The sequence below is a fragment of the Dama dama genome, chromosome 22, assembly GCF_033118175.1.
Source record: "Dama dama isolate Ldn47 chromosome 22, ASM3311817v1, whole genome shotgun sequence".
In the NCBI taxonomy this organism is placed as follows: domain Eukaryota; kingdom Metazoa; phylum Chordata; class Mammalia; order Artiodactyla; family Cervidae; genus Dama; species Dama dama.
The window spans coordinates 4,445,884-4,462,570 of NC_083702.1; the positions used below are offsets into that span (position 1 = coordinate 4,445,884).

At 55.5% G+C, this 16,687-nt stretch overlaps 1 protein-coding gene across 2 annotated transcripts in view; it reads right to left on the reverse strand.

Annotated features, from left to right (window-relative positions):
* Positions 1 to 16,687, reverse strand: part of FBLN1 (fibulin 1) — an 82,236-nt gene that overhangs the window by 39,166 nt on the left and 26,383 nt on the right. For both annotated transcript variants that reach the window (XM_061124341.1, XM_061124342.1), the window contains exons 5-13: positions 15,094 to 15,153; positions 13,655 to 13,756; positions 12,915 to 13,052; positions 11,384 to 11,521; positions 7,092 to 7,235; positions 5,869 to 5,997; positions 4,985 to 5,110; positions 2,181 to 2,300; positions 1,222 to 1,353 (exon numbers count right to left, since the gene is read on the reverse strand). In XM_061124341.1, the coding sequence (XP_060980324.1) occupies positions 1,222 to 1,353; positions 2,181 to 2,300; positions 4,985 to 5,110; positions 5,869 to 5,997; positions 7,092 to 7,235; positions 11,384 to 11,521; positions 12,915 to 13,052; positions 13,655 to 13,756; positions 15,094 to 15,153 (1,089 nt within the window). The remainder of the gene's footprint in view (positions 1 to 1,221; positions 1,354 to 2,180; positions 2,301 to 4,984; positions 5,111 to 5,868; positions 5,998 to 7,091; positions 7,236 to 11,383; positions 11,522 to 12,914; positions 13,053 to 13,654; positions 13,757 to 15,093; positions 15,154 to 16,687) is intronic.

A 16,687-nucleotide genomic window follows, 5' to 3' on the forward strand; every position in this document is an offset into this window, starting at 1 on the left:
CTCCTCTGTACATGGGATTCTCCAGGCAAGAATACTGGAGTGGGTTGCCATGCCCTCCTCCAGGGGATCTTCCCACCGTAGGGATCAAACCCACATCTCTTTTTTCTCTTGCATTGGCAGACGGGTTCTTTACCACTAGCGCCACCTGGGAAGCCCTGAGGCATCTGTGAAGAGGTGCCAAATCCTGACCATTGGTGCAAAAACAGCAGGCCCCAGTCTCAAAGCCCGAGAGAGGCTCAGGAATGTGTTTTCGCTGTGTCTGGCAGGACCCCAGGCTGCGGTGAGGGCGCCTGGCCAGGTCATCTGCTCCTTCAGAAATGTGCAAACAGAGCGACTTCCATCCGGAGCTCTGGACAGCCGAGCAGTCCCTCCCAGCAAACGCCGCAGCTCCTGCCGCCTTTGATCACAGTCTGCAAACCCCCTTCATGACCAGAAAGGACATCTGCAGAACCCCGGCCCCCAGAGCCTCCGGGCCGCCAGCCCCGTAGGAGGCTCGCTGCAGGGGCTGGACAGTCCCAACCTCTGATTCAGCTGCCGCAGCCATTGCCAAGGGTAAGGCCAGCACGCCCGTTCTGGGGTTGCTCATTCACAAATATCTCCTTAGCTCCCCTCTCAGTAACCCAAGAGACAGTGATGCGATGACCCCTGGCGTGTTCTTAGAACTGGGAGCCGAGAATAGGATGAAGGCCATTCACCCTTCATTTAGCTGATCCCTGGCCCCTGCGGGAACCCCGGCCATAAAGTTCTTCGATACAGAGACCTCAGGGTGGGGACTCACCCTGACCAGGTCCATCCCCCTGCCAAGGGGAGACCAGCGCCCTGGGACAGAGGCCTGCACCACCGGTTCCCTGCTTTGCCCTTAACTCCTGGCAGGGCCTGGGTGTGTCAAGTGACTTAATGAGAGACTAAACAGCAATGCTAAGCTGTGGGGTCTGCTGGGTATTGAAGTCCTGCCTCCTTGATGCTGGACGTCTTCCTTTTAAAGGCTATCAGCACCCCCGGGGCTGCCTGAGGCAGAACAGGAGGACTCAGAACCCCCGCTGAATAAGCGTGCCTGAGTATGGGAGACCAGGGTGCCCGTGGGGCGAGGACACACCCAGGATACAGAGTTGTCCCCCCGAAACGCACCCCATCTGTGCTGTGGCTGCTGGGCCTCAGGTTCCCACCGCCCAGCAGAGCCCCAAGACGACCTGGGAGACCCCGGGACCCCGCCCCACTCACCTTGGCAGTTGCGGCCGTTGGGGGCCAGCCGGTAGCCGGTCGAGGGGCAGCTGCACTGGAAGCTCCCAGGGACGTTGATGCAGCGGTAGGAGCAGATGTGGCCCCCCGTGGGCAGGGCGCACTCATCGATGTCTGCGATGGCAAAGCTCACCCTCAGCATCCGTGTGGACCCCCCACCCAGGCTGGGCTACATCCCCCAGTGGGCTGAGCTGTGACCTGGAAGTCAGCCCCGAGGGTGAGCTGGACACAGCGGGTCTCAAAGTGCCAGGGCTGGGGCAGCCACTGAGACCATCCCGCCAGAAGGGCGTGCTGAGTCCCAGAGAGGGAGAAAGCCTAGCCTAGGGCCACACAGCAAGTTCTTGGTGTGAAGTTTGCGGGCCAGGGAGAGGGGGGCTGGGGAACAAAGGGGATCCAAGGGTTTTGCAATGGCACAGACAGAGGTACCCTCCCGGCTCCATCCTGATGCCATGATTATAAACGTGCTAACAGACACACATTATATAATAAAAATAGGAATAACCTTACAAACAGCTGCCCTCTGAGCACCAACATTGTGCCAGGCACGTATGAAGTGCTCTTGAATCATCATTTGGTTTCATCCTCTGACCACCGGGTAAGTGTGGGATGAACCCGGATGTTACAGAGGAGGGTGGCCCAGGCCTGTGAGGGGCTTCTGAAAGGCCAGAGGCCAAGGGTCGAGTGAGGGATGTGCCTCCTAGGCCCCGCCTCCGCCACCCCCGCCCTGCTCGAGGTCCGGGCGGCACCCATGGCCATCACCACTATTCCGTTTTATGGCACTAAAGAAAATCCAGGAGTGGGTTTCCTCCTTTAGGAACCTCACTCTCAACAATGGGTAAAGTCCATCCAAACACATCTCAGAGAAAAGAAACCCAGGCCACTCGCCAGCCAGGAGGAGCGGGGAGTGGGGGACTGGAGAGAGGAGGCCTCTCCCCGCTCACCTTCGCAGGTGACCCCATCCACGTCGCTGAGCTGGTAGCCTCGCCGGCAGTAACACTGGTAAGAGCCGTAGACGTTGGCACACTCCTGGCTGCAGGGGCTGCTGTTACACTCGTTCACGTCTGAAAGAGACAGGGTCCCCGAGGCCACCGCTCAAAACTGAGTCCCTGGGCTCCTGGTTGAGGGGTCATGACCTCCCTCGAGTTAACACACACACAGAGGCAGAGGCTGCCACATGCAGGGCCAGGGACCTGCCTGAGGTTTCCCCAAGGGAGAGAGGCTCCCGCTCCAGCCCCTCAAGGCTGGGGGCTCCGGCATCTCCCCACCCCCGCCACTGCCAGCTTCAAGCCACACCCACCCTGCAGCTCTTGATTCTGTTCCCTTTGCCTAGAACAGGGATCAGCAACCTTTCGGCCCACCACTTGTGTTTGCAAATAAAGTTTTATCGGTACACAGCCACGCTCATTCCTTTGCCATAGTCCACGGCTGCCTACACACTACAATGGCAGAGTTAAGGAGGCACATGGGACGCGGCTGGCAAAGCCTAAAATATTTACTGTGTGGCTTTCAGAAGAAAACAGTTTGCCGACCTCGGGCCCAGAAGTCCCTTCTCACTTTTGTTTACTGCTAATTCTTAGCAGGGCAGGAGGGGTGAGCAGGGGAGAATGTCCTTTACTGTCTCACCCCTTCTCACCCCTGCAGCCCCCCATGCCTGGCCTGGCTGTTACCTGACCCCCTGCGCGCTTGGTCACCTCTGCCCAGCGTGGTGTCTCATCACGTCCCAGGGACACTCCCTGAAGGCAGGAACCATGTTCTCGCTACACACCTGGAGCAGAGGGTGCTTTACGACTGCTCGCTGGTGGAATAATGCAGCAAGGCTGGCCGGGCCCCGGGTTTGGGGCAAAATCGTCCAGTAACAGGTAGGAGTATCTACTATTCAGTCGTTTAGGAGTCATCACGGAGAGCACAAGCCACAAACGATAATAACAATGATGCCAGCAGTCTCCACGTCACAAGCGTGTCATCTCACGCGGGGCACCGTGAAACACTGGACAGGCTCCATTGTGTTTCATCCTCATGACCCCTACGAGTGGTATTAGGTGGGTCTCACTAGCCCCATTTTGCAGATGAGGACCCTGAGGCCCAGAAATGCCAAGTTACTCTCAAGACCATAAACGTGACAGAGCTGGGACTTGAACCCAGGCCCGAGGGACCCCCCCATCCCGCCATGCATGAATCTGGTTCCTTGTCATTACGTTTGTGTGTTGGGTCTGGTTCCTGGGGACGAATCCCAGAATCTCAGGGGAAGCCTAGCACCCAGGAGCCCCTCATACTGTCCATCCTTCAGGGTGAGAATTACATGCCGGGGTGCATCCTGGCACATCTGTGATCATCCTTCTTAATGCAGAATTATAAGACCTGCCGTGTCTGGAGGCTGGCTCTACAGGTCAGCCTCTGGGAACTGCGCTGCAAAGAAGGGAGTTTGTGAGGGACTGCCGAGGGTGGCCAGAAACCCTCAATTTCTGCTGACCTCCTCACCTAATTCCTGTATAAGATATGACATCCACTGAGCACCTACTATGTGCCAGGTCCTGGGCTTATCATCTCATCTCAGTCCATCCCATCAGAGGGAGGCAGTGTTATTCTTGGCACCAGTTCGACTTGGTTGAATCCACCCACCAGAGACCTGACCAAATATCAGAATCAGCCCCAGACATGACCCTTGAAATGCCTGCCTGGGAAAGCTCCACGCTGCCAAAGAACTTGCTGTGTGTTCCAGCCCACGCCGGACTGTAGGTCCTGACCTCCGTTTTCCTTAGAGGCATTTACTTCAGAAAACCTGCAGATGTAAACCCTTCCTCTGTCCCTTTGAGATGTATCTTCTTCAACCCAGGAGTGTCCTTCTGAGGACATGGGAACCAAGCCTTTGAAATGCAGTCAAGAAGAGGGAGCCCCCCCTCAACTCCCACACTCTGCAGGAGGGTCAGAGCCACTGAGCAGACACAGCCGGCCTAATTGCACTGACCGCCGACCTTAACATCCTTCTGTGCTGCTCCTCAGCAGGCCCCAGCATTTAGAAAGCCTGCACCTTTTGTCTTGGTGGAGTTAAGACCAGTTTATGCCAAACTCTCTCTCCTCTATTGCAGAAGTGTAAATAAAATCTGTCTTACCACTTTAAACAAGCATCCAACTTTCGCTTCCCTCTGTCGTTGTTGTTTAGTGGCTAAGACATGTCTGACTCTTGCGTCCCCATGGACTGTAGCCCGCCAGGCTTCTTTGTCCATGGGATTTCCCAGGCAAGAATACTGGAGTGGGTTGCCATGCCCTTCTCCAGGGGATCTTCCTGACCCAGGGATCGAACCCACATCTCCTGAATTGGCAGGCAGATTCTTTACCACCAAACCACCAGGGAAGACCCCTCTTTGGCATAAACAACCTCATCTCCCCCATGAGGACACTGAGGCTGGTGAGGTCAGCCACCCCCCAGGGTCATGTGAGGAAGGCGGTGGGTCAGATGCCCTTGGATTCCACACCCTCAGCCACATGCCACTCATCCATTCTCATGTGTGCACAGGTGTTATTGGCACTCCCCGGACCCAGGAGAAACCGGGAGGGCCATCATCTCTGACAAGCAACTTTTGAGAGGCATCGCTCCTGCTGACACATCATCTGATACGTGTTGGGGTGCAAGTGAGTCGTTCCCAAGCGGGCCTGCCGGGAGAGCGGCGGGGAGGCAGGCAGCTCAGGGAAGAGGAGCCGATGCAGGCCCAGAGCCCCCCGACCCCCACCCACGGCCGGCCCTCACCTTCACAGGAGCGGCCATCGGAGGAGAGCCGGAAGCCCATGGTGCAGCTGCAGTAGTAGGAGCCGGGCGTGTTCTCACACTTGTGGCCGCACAGGCGGCCCGGGTACCGCCGACACTCGTTGATGTCTGAAACGGAGCGGGCGGGCGGCTCAGGCAGCGTCCTCCCTGTCAGCTCGCGACCTCTGTCCCCCACCTCCTCCGCCCTCCTCTCCTGGGGAAAGGCGCAGTGACCGGTCCCACAGCAAGTCAGCGGGGGCGCTGGGACCACCCTGCCTCTCTGCCCACTGGGGAAGCCTCGCGCTCCTTCCAGGACAGTATGTCTGGGCATGTGGCCAACCACCCAAGCCCTCCATCCTGGAGCCCAAGGGAGGGTCTTCTGGGACCCGACAAAGGTGTCGTGGGACTGAGCAGGGGAGGGCAGGGACCAGCCTCTCCTGAGCACCCTGGCTCGGGGGCGGCAGGCGTCCACCAGCAGGATCTGTCCTGGTTCCCCAAGTTCGGGTCACCATGCCATCCCGGGTTCTCACCGCCCAGAGGGAGCACACAGCTCTGGGCCCTGCGCCCTGCAGGTCAGCAGTGACTCTCTGGGAAATCACAAAGACTCTGGGGCATCTGTCCAGGGGGCTGGAGTCTCGGGGCTAGCAGAGCACCTGTTCTACAGGTGGGGAACCTGGCTTACACCTGGGAGCACCCCTCAGGAGCTGCACGACTGGAACTAGAATGGGGGTCTCCCGATCCAGGTCTCTTCTCCAGCACTGTCTGGACTCAGGATTGTCAGAGGTCAGGAGCAGACCACGGTCACTGCAGGTGCAGCCTAGGCTGGTTCTCCTTGGTGTCACTTGGCCAGCCGCCCCCCCGCCCCCCGCAGGGATGCCCACACATACCCACACACGTCCTGCTGATGCCATCGAAGTAGTACCCAGCCTTGCACTCACAGCGGAAACTTCCAGGGGAGTTCACACACAGGTGCCCCGGCCCACAGGGCTCAGAGGGGGGAGAGCACTCGTCCACATCTTGCAGAAAAGAAAGACACATTGAAAACCCTTTAGTGTGGGAGGGGGCATGATCAGAACGGAAGGCAAGGAAGGAGCCTGCTAAAACGTAACTGACAAAGCGGCACCATCTAATTCTTCAACGTGATTTCCCAGATTACGTCCTATGCACTGGGGAGACAGCTGACTGGATGCAGCCTCTACCCTCGGGGGACTCCTGCTACTGAGAGCCAGCAGTGGCCACAGTTAAGTAAAGCAGGAAGTGCCGCAGGACTGGGGAGAGGCTGAGGAAGGAGGAGACTCCTTTGCGTGGCAGGGATCTGGGCAGGATGGGCGCAAGATGCCTTTGCCTGAACCCACAGGAAGGTAGGAGCAGGTGGCAGAGAGATTGATGTAAGAGCAAAAGTCACACAGACAGAGACGGGCAGGGCTTGTTGGGGGAGCAGCAAGACCTGTTCCATCTGGATTAAAAAGTTTGTGAGCGTGGGGTCAATTCAGGAGGACTGAATTGTAAGCAGGGCTTCCCTGGTGGCTCAGATGGTAAAGAATCCGCCTGCAAAGCAGGAGATGTGGGTTCAAACCCTGGTTGGGGAAAGTCCCCTGGAGGAGACCATGGCAACCCACTCCATTACTCTTGCCTGGAGAATCCCATAGACAGAGGAGCCTGGCAGGCTATAGGGTTCTTTAGGGTCCTTTAGACCCCTATAGGGTCCTTTGCGACCATAGGGTCGCAAAGAGCTGGACACGACTGAAGCGGCTGAGTACCCTCACATACGCACGAATTCCAAGCAGGAGCATCAGTCCTCTGTCTGCCCCAGTGAGGAGTCATCAGCAAAAGGAGCTCTGAGCAGGAAAGGGCGAGAGAGCTTTCAGCTCAGAATGAATGGGACAGACTTGAAGGGGCAAAGCTGGAGGCAGTAGGTGGGCTGGCATTCTACTGCAACGGTCCAGGCAATAGCCAGTAAAGACCTAGGCTTGGAGACCAGCCATGGGATAGATGAACAGGTACACACAGCTTCCTTTGGGGATCTGCTCTCTCCTTCCAGAGAAGGGAGGGTTGTGCTGGAGCAGACAGAAAAGTTCATTTCAAACTGGCTTTCTTTTTTAATACCAACCAACGCAGCGGGTTCCCTCCTCGTTGAGATGGTAGCCACGGCCACAGTTCGGCACGTTCTTCTGGCACGTGTAGGAGCCCTCCGTGTTGATGCACGTCTGCCCAATAGGGCATGGGGCACTGATACTCAAACACTCATTGATATCTACGGGGGGAAAGACAGATGGCAGGGTTAAACCTGGAGGGCTTTCCCAAACCTAGCACCCAGATCTCCAGAAAACTCCCATCTTCCTCCTCTTTATAAAACCACAGATGGAGTTAAGATGATGCGCTCAGCCTGGACCACATAGCACAACCTCCCCACCGGCTTCCAGATTTCAGTAGCACACCCCACCTTAAGCACCCCTTACCGGGCCCATCTCCCTGCCCCTAAACCCACAACACCTCCATCTTCCACTGCACGAAAGCCAAAGCCACCTGCCTGAGTCCCACCCAGTGAACTTGGCAATTTAGGTGCCATCCTGGGTTCACACGCTCCACACGGTCAATGAGTATCTTCCCTGAACTGAGCAGGGGTGAGGAACACAGACGTGGCGGCCCCCTCCGTGTCGGCACTAGTGTTTTGGGCGCCTCCAGTGACTGGTGGGCCCCGCCCGCCTCCCAGCCATGTGGCCGGTCTGTCCTGCAGCCCAGCCTCTGGCCTCAGCCTCCAGAGCCACTTGATTCCCACTCCGGGCCTGCCTGGGGAGCCATCGCCCCAGTCTGCCAGGTGGACACGCCTCTCATATAAGCACAGCCTCTGGGGCACAGCTCCCCCAACGTCCCCATCCCTACTCCGGGGTCCGGGGGTGTCTGTGTGAACTCAGGCCCCGGGGAGGGGCAGCTCTGAGCTCACGGCCCAGTGGGCTCCCTCCCTGACTGCACACCCCTCTGAAGGGGGACTCCTGTGACGAACACAGACCCAACAGGTGTAAACCAACCAGAACTGGGTTTACATGGCTGCTCATGCTCAGCCCTGGTGCAAAACTGCAGAGTGAAATTCCTACCAGAAGAAGCCTTCTGAAAGGGCCTAAAGGTTTTCCAAATCACCTATAATCATCGGGAGCTAATAGAAGGGGGTGATGGTGGAGGACCAGCTGTGCTTCTCCCCTCACAGCCCAGCCCCATCCTCCCCAGACAACAGCCAGCCCGGCTCCCTCCTCGCCCTGTCAACAGCCTTTGTCAGAACGGTCTCACCGGCACAGCACTTTACAGTTTACAAAAGCTTTTGTCTCCAGTCCTGCCCTCGACCACCACATCGAACCCACAAGACAGGCTTACAGGGATTAAAATCTGCATTTTAGAAACAGGAAAGTCCCCGAACTCAGGCCAGAGCCAGGGCCCACTCAGTACAGAACCAGGGTCTCCTGCTTCCCGGCTGCGACAAGGGCCCTGAAATCTGGGGTGGGCACAGCCTGTCAGCCACATCCAGCCCCCTTCCTGTCTTTGTAAATTCCATTCTCCTGGAGCACAGCCAGGCCTGTGCTTTTATGCGTCTAAGGCCGCTCCCATGTGGCTATGACAGCCCCTAGGATCAGTGAGGTTGGTATTTATGCTCTAGGCCTTCAGAGAAGAAAGCTCAGCCGTGTGTCAAGAACTAATGCAGCGTTCAGAACCGACACCGCTACCTCCCCTCAAGCCTTGTGCACGATCAGATCTACAGCTCCCAAATCCTGCACCACGGACACCGGTGGCCCTTGAGAAAACCCGCGCCCCACAGAGGGGTGAGCTCTCCAGCCTGTGAGCGCCACAATGCAGGGCCCAGGCCACAGGGAGGGAGCCAATGAATGGGTGGCCGGGAGAGGGGACAAACAGCAAATAACAGACAAGGTCTCAGGAGGGTGCGAAGGCCTCGTACAAGCCTCTTAGGGCCCCACATGGGAAAAGCCCGGATGATCCCAGCTGCCAAGGACCCCCGCTCGCTCTGTTTAACCCATGACCACAGAACCCAGCACCCCTGGCATGGATCAGCCGTGCGGGCAGCCCAGTGCCAGCCTCTTCTCTCATCCTCACCAAAGCAGAAAGGAAGATGGGCCGGTGGAGGGAAACAGAGGAAGAGAGAAAACCTGGAGAAGACATGATAGTGGCCAGGCCCTCGATGACCAGACCTGAAAGGCCTAGAACATTCTATGCTTTGTGACTGGGAAGGAGGCCTCTGCCCGCGAAGACCCACTCCCATCCTGCGCGCTGGTCCCCTGGGTGGAGCCCTGCAGCTACGGGGCCGCCCAGCGTGTGGCCAGCGGGGAGCAGACAGGCTCCCGGGGCCCAGGGCTGGCTCCAGAAGCCCCAGGAAGATGGTTCTGGCTATACTCGAGGCCAGAGTTTCCCACCACAGGTCAGCGTATCCTGCGGGAGGAAGGGTGGCGTCCCGGCAGTGTGTGAGCAGGGAACCCAGGATCGAGGGTGGTAGAGGGGGACTGCCCTGGCCCTGAACCATCCTGACACCCCTCCTTTTTCCTCGATTCACTTTCTTGTGAAGGTTTGTTTGGCACGATAAAAAGATGACATAAAGGTACTGACATGAAATGATATCAAAACACATCAGTAGGTCAAAAACAAAGCAAGTGGCAGAACTGTCTGGTCCCACTTCGAATAAAAACAAAAGTCTAGGACTCACACACATTGCCGAGCAGGGAAGAAGCCGTCCCTTTCTACATTTGGGTTTTGCTCGCTTTTTTACAAATAAAGAGGGACAAAACTTTTTAAATCAATAAGAATTTTTAAAAACAAAAGCTCCTGAACTTGGTTGCAAGGATTGTGGGCACACGAAAAGAGAGACCCCTCTAGGACCTCCAAAGACCCAAGTTCAGGGAGTGGGGGGAGCCGGGCTGCGGCCAGTCCTGGGCCCCCGGCTCCTGCTCTGGCCCCTTCCCCTGCGCAGAGGGGCACCCCCAAACTGGGGTGGGGGTGGGGAGTGGGAAACCGGGGCTAAGTCGAGACTTGCAAATGCTCCTTCTGTGTGGAACTCGGGCTGATTTTGCCATGAGTCAGGGTTTCCAGCCCTGACAGACGCCCTCCTCCGCAGAGCCCCCTGCGAGCCCCCTGCAAGTCTGGGCAGGTCCCTCCCCCTCCTGGCCCCGGGAGAGCGGTCAGCCTCCTGCTCCCCAGCCCCCTTCTTTGAGTGACGACAGCTCGGTGGGCAGGGGGCTGGCTAGGGGCCAGGGCAGCCAAGCTGAGGCCCCTACCGCTCAGATGCCTCCCGTGAAAAGGGGGCGTTTCAGGAACAAAGACTGGGGTTGGCTGCAGATAAAATCACCCCCATCCTAAGGGGCTGCTGCTGTTTGTCTTTAAATATCCTGGGATGGCAATCAAAGGGGGCAGGGCTTTCAGTCCAAACCACCATTCCAAATCAAAGATCGATACAGATTTATCTGCAAGGGCCTGAGACAGACAGAAGATAGAAAGTCTCGGTCCCTTGTCGTGGCGCTGCCAGCCTTTCCAGGGGGGTGACAGGGCAGCCCCAGTAGCATGGGTTCTGGCTGGTGGCACCTGCAGCTCACATCCAGGGGGACATCTGTCTGACCTCAAGGGAGGACCCAGAATCTTCTGCTGGGGCAGAGGGCAAGGACAGGTGGCAGACCTGGACTCAAATGCCAAGAGCATACAGTGATCCAGCCAGGTGGCGACTGCAGGAGAAAGCAGGCCCACCTCCTGTCTCCTGGGCTGGTCCCAGGGCAGCAGTGTGTTTAAAACTAACTGAGGGCTTCCCTGGGGCTCCCAGGTGGTGCCAGTGGTAAGGAACCTGCCTGTCAATCCAGGAGACATAAGAGACGCGGGTTCGATCCCTGCATCGGGAAGATCCCCTAGAGAAGGGAATGGCAACCCACTCCAGTATTCTCGCCTGGAGAATCCCATGGACAGAGGAGCCTGGTAGGCTACATCCCCCATGGGGATGCAGAGTCAGACACTACAGAAGTGATTTAGCACGCACTCAGTTCACTCAGTTCAACAGCAAGAGTCTCTGATTTCAAAATTCAAGCTCTCTTGAATGCATCGGAGATTGCTAAATTAGACCCCTGGGGCCCAACACAGCCTGTCGCCTGTGTTTGTAAATAAAGTTTTATTGGGACACAGCCCCGCCCACTTGTTTACCTAACTGTGGCTGCTTGCCAGCTGCAACCTGCAGAGCAGAGGAGTTGCAACAGAGACCGCACGGCCTGCAATGCACCATTTATTATCCAGCCTTTTATAGAAAGAGCTTGCCAACCCTGTTCTGTCTGCCCTGTGCAGGGCCCCGCCTTCTAGAGACAGGGCCCACGGCTGGACGGTTACCCTGCCTGGCGGACCCCGTGAGCCCTGGCAGCGGTGTCTTACCAATACAGTTGCCTAGAGCATCTTGTATAAAGCCACTCTTGCACTGTAGCTTGGGTCTGCAGCGGAAGGATCCCAGAGTATTCTGACAGATAAAATCGGGGAGGCAGTTATGAATACCACTCTCACACTCGTCAATATCTGGTACATCATAAAAAAAGGAAATTGTTAGCAAGAGTCCCGCCAGAAGCATCTTACAACACTTTAAAATCACAAGAAAGCTTTTTTCTTTTCTTTAAATGCTCATTATTCAGACTATAACCCAAAACATTCCAATAAAGAGGTCACATACAACAAGAGCCTTAGCCAAACAGTGCTCGTGTTGCTAAAGACTTAAAACTCTGACTATCCCCCCAAGGCTCTTATGATGCAAATTTTCTGTTATATAATAAATAACCCAGACATTTTCCTGGCAATAAGTGGTTTGGTTTGGTTTGGTTTTCATTTCAGGCTAAGCACATGTTTAGTTTTAGATTATAAAGCGATGATGATCTTAGTGGCAATAAACACAGTCCCTATAAACTTATTCATTCTTCAGTCCTTGCAATATTCCAAATATTAACAATGGTGACTGTCATGACTGAACGTGTTGGCTGCCCTTCCCTTGAAGTTCATGGGCTGTCAGATGTTCAGAAGTGTATATTCAGCTGGTGGGGCCCCTGGGTTCTCGCGGTCCAAACCGCCCAGTGAGTCTGCAGGGGTGGGGAGCACCGAGCCTGCCCAAAGGCCCTCAGACGTCAGGAGGGTGTGACTTGCTTTTGAGTTACCCTCATAATTCAACCAACGTTTTTACACAAGTGGTTTTGTCGTTCTGAAGGGTTGGAAACCCTCAGCAGAAAACTATGTTCTAACAGATCCTCATCAAAGGCTTATCTGCCAAATAACATCTATGGTTTGGCGGGGAAAAGCCAGCAGCCAAAAATGTCATGCTTTTTACGCAGCGGAAGGGAATATGCTTTGAACTTCAAGGGAGGCTGGAATCAGATGGACGGCAGCTGTTGTGCAAAAAAAAAAATGGGGGGGATGGGAGTAGGAAGCACATGTGAGCACCTGAAATTCATCTCGGGTCTTGTTGTTGTTTTTAAATTGCTTTTAAGCCCTTATTCTTTTTTATTATTATTATTTTTTTTTTATAAGCCCTTATTCTTATATAGTTACAATATTGCCTCCCTTTTATGTGTTCTGGTAGTTTGGCCATAAGGCATGGGAGATATGAGCTCTCTGACCAGGAACCGAACTCATCACACCGTCTTGCACTGGAAGGCAAAGCCCCAACCACTGGACGGCAGGGACGGCCCCGGTCTCGTTTTTAAATGATCGTGCTTTGAGCCTTTTCAGAAACCCAAACTCTCCACTGTCATTAACTCAGCATGACGGTAAAGAAGCTAAGTCTTCACTAGTGACAGGGCCGGCCGGCGCCCCAGGCAGTCACCAGGGGACACAGCATGCGGAGCCCGGGACCCCCCAAGCCACTTTCTCATCACATCACATCTGCTCCCGGGGGCGAGGTTCTGTGACTCGGAGCCTGCCGTACCTTTGCAGTCATTGTCCTCTGTGAGCTCATAGCCAGTTCCGCAGCTGCTATCACGCTGGCAGCGGAAAGAGCCCACTGTATTGATGCAGGTTTCTCCGAGCCGGCAGTTTTGGCTGCCCTTGATGCACTCATTGACATCTAGGAGAGACACAGGCAATGCAGAAGTAATTGGCAAGGACAACCGATCCTGACGTGTCATCAGAAGGAACGGACCAGGAAGCAGAGTGGGGTCAGTTCTCTGCATCCATCAAGTCCCCCGGGTCTGTGATAGTCACGCTCTGTACCGGAGTGGAGCCCTGGGTGCTCCCCACCAGAGCAAAACGAAAGCAATGGTTTGTCTCACTGGCTGATCTATTTCAGATCTATTGCTCCTTCTGAGCATCTGCTCAGCAAGCTCCAGGCCCCGAACTGAAGGCGTGTGACCCTAGAGACCCCCTCCTATTCAGGGCTGTCCCCTCCCTCCATCTCCCCCATCTCACAGATGAGGGGCCAAAAGAGGCTTGGGATGCCCCCAGGGCCACTCAGCATATCCTGGACTCAGAGCCCAGTCAGACCCCAAGCCCACCCCCTTTTCCCAGCCCAGTGTTCACATTCTTCTGGCTGAGAGCCCTGGCTGCAGGATACTGGAAAGCTGGTCCTGGGCCACAGTTCACCTACGAACAGGGCCCCTAGTTGTGCAAAGCGGGCCCTGCCTGGGTGTCAAGCGGAGGCAGAGGCTCTCGGAGCAGGATGACATTTACCTTCACAGGAGACGCCGTCTGGGAGCAGCTGGTACCCCACAAAGCAGGAGCAGACAACTTCCTCCCCCGTGTCCCGGCATTGCTGTTTGCAGGGCCCGCCGCCTGGAATCAGAGCAAATGTGAGCAGAGGCCTGGCACACCCAGGGACCTCCTGGTGATTTCTCTTTGTTTGGACAGGGCCAGAGGAAGTGCCCTCAAGGGGGACTGATGCAGAAAGGCAGGCTCCCCAGGCTGGAGCCCACCGCAGCCTTCCCAGCACCCCCCTTCCCATGGGAGACCCCCAAGGTCTGGCCCTGATCTGACAGATGGAGGGGTGTGTGGGGCCCCAATACCCCACTTCCACTGCCACTGCTTCAGTTCCAGTCGCTCACTCACCTGGTACCCACCCCTCCAACCACGCTTCTCATAGGGCAGCTAGCGAGATGCTCAAAGAGCTAATCTCATGGGGACAAACCTCCACCAAACAAAGATTCCATGAAATAAAGTTTGGACTGCTGCCCAGGGCCTGCACGGCCTGCCCACCTCTCCAGCGTCTTCCCGTCTCCCTGCCCCTCCCCCGACCCACCGCCCACCAGGGCCTGCTGCTAGGGGTCTTCAAGTCTCTGCTCCAGTTGCTGCAGTACCCCCACCCACGTCACTCCCCTGGCTAGTCCATCCTGCCCATTGCAAACCAGCTATCCCCCCCCTCCTCTAGGAAGACCCTCCCACGCTCCCCAGGAAGGATTATGGGTCTTTCTGGGGCTCTCTGCTTTCCCTTCCCCCACCTGAGGCCTCGGTGCCAAGTGTCACTATAACAGACCACCTTATTTTGTGATTAAACTGGTTCCCTAATTAAAGCCCAACCACAAGGCAAGTCACTAAATGTCCCCGGGGAGCAGACCTGCCAGTCCAAACGTGTAGGAATGTTCCATCGTGAGAAATAAATTCTTATCTTAAGGAAAACAATGCTGCAAGGCCCCACTAACTTTAGATTTGAAAGCATCACTCTTATGAGACAAAGGGATATTACAGATGGTACGGCTGGAGCTCCAGGCCACAAAATGAAGTGACACTCACCCGCATCCCTTAAGGGGCGCCAGCCTTGGTGGTCCCTGCTCAGAGTGACCCCCCCATAGAGTTATCAACTGAGTCTGTGGGCCGTGATTGAAGGGCGTTGAATGCTACCCTCTTCGCTACAAGCCACAAGAATGCAGCCTCTTCGCCAGAAGCCCACCCTCTCCCTCACTCGCCCACCGGGTCCCAGCGAGCAGGAGAGGAAGGGAAGGAGCCCAGGAGTGCAGGTGACCGGGACCTCCAGCTGACTGCCAGCCAAAGGGCACGTCTCGGGTGAATCCGAGTGAACCCGAGCAGAGCCTGAGGTCAACTCCCAGAGAGATTAGCATGACCCTCCTTCGGGCCTCGTTAACCATCAGCCGGCCCCAGGGAGGCGCCGGACTCACCTCGGCAGCGGTCATTCAGGTAGGGGTCCTCTTGTTCCTCGTCGATCTCAGAAACCTTAGCTAAGGGGAAAGAGGCAGAGAGACGTTTGTCCACACACTGTCCACACGGCGCTCCACACCCACATGAGCACACAGGCAACTCCAGATGTTTTCTCTTCTTGTAAACGCCAGGCAGCTAATGCCTGTCTGTACATCTCCTTATAAACAGTTCAGTGTTCATGTTATCCTTTTGAAAAACAGAGCCACACTTACAAAACAAAATGTCGCTATATCTCTAAAAGATCCATTCTAACAGAAACAGCACTGGCATGAGGGTCTGTTAGCCATCCACCAAGTGTGGTTATGTTGTCCGCACTGCTTGAATATTTCCACAAATGCAGCCACAGCCCTACTATAAACTCAGTCACACCCTCCAAAGCGATGCACCTGGTGAAAGCTTATTGTTACGGGTTGAACTGTGGGTCCCCCCCACCAACCCCCACCTCCACAGAAGATGTGAAGTCCTAACCCCCAGTGTCTGCGAACGTGATCTTATTTTGGAGAAGGGTCACTGCATTTGATCAGGTTAAGATGAGGCCGTGAGAGGGGGCCCTAATCCTAAGATGAGTGTCCTTATAAAAAGGGGACATTTGGACTCAGTGGCAGATATACAGAGGAAAAGGGAGTGGAGAAATAGGGAGAAGACAGTCATCTCCAAGCCAAGGGATGCTGGGGGAGATATTCAGAAGGCCCAGCCCTGCCAACACTATGGTCTCGGACTTCTGGCCTCCAGACTGGGAGACAATATCTCTGTTGTTTAAGCCCCCTAGTCTGCGACGCCTCATTAGGGCAGCCCCAGGAAGCGAATACACAGATTTCATCCACTTGCCCTGCAAAGCTCAATTTAGTGCCAGTCATCCATAGTCACTCACTTGGCTCATTCAACAAAGGTATCTGAGCACCGGCTCTGAGGGTGAAGCACTCGGCACAGAAAAGGCCCCCCCTCTTAATAAAAAGATTCAATAGAGGGGGTGGTCCAGTGGCCAAGACTCTGCCCTCCCAGTGCAGGGGGCCCAAGTTTGATCCCTGATCAGGGGACTAGACCCCACAAGATGCAATGAAGAGTTCACATGTCAGAACTAAAAGATCCTGCATGCTGAAACTAAGAGGCACTGAAGTCAAATAAATAAATAAAAATGTTTTTAAAAGAGATTCAACATGGTAATAGAACAGAGAGGGATGCAGTGGGGGACAAGGGCCCGAATTTTTTTTTTTTTTAATTTAGTAGCCTGGCTAGCAAAAGATTCATATAAAGGCTCTTACAAAAAGCTTATTCAAGAAGTGGCTCAAATGCAGTGCTCTGTGGACATAGAAGGATAGCCTAGGATTCTGGGGCTTCCTCTTATCCTGAATCCTGTACTCTGAAGGGTGGTTGTGTTCAGTTGCTCAGTCCTATCTGACTCTTTTGTGACCCCGTGGACTGCAGCATGCCAGGCCTCCCTATCCCTCACCATCACCCAGAGCCTGCTCAAACCCATGCCCACCGAGTCGGCGATGCCATCCAACCATCTCATCCTCTATCGTCCCCCTCTCCTCCTGCCCCCAATCTTTCCCA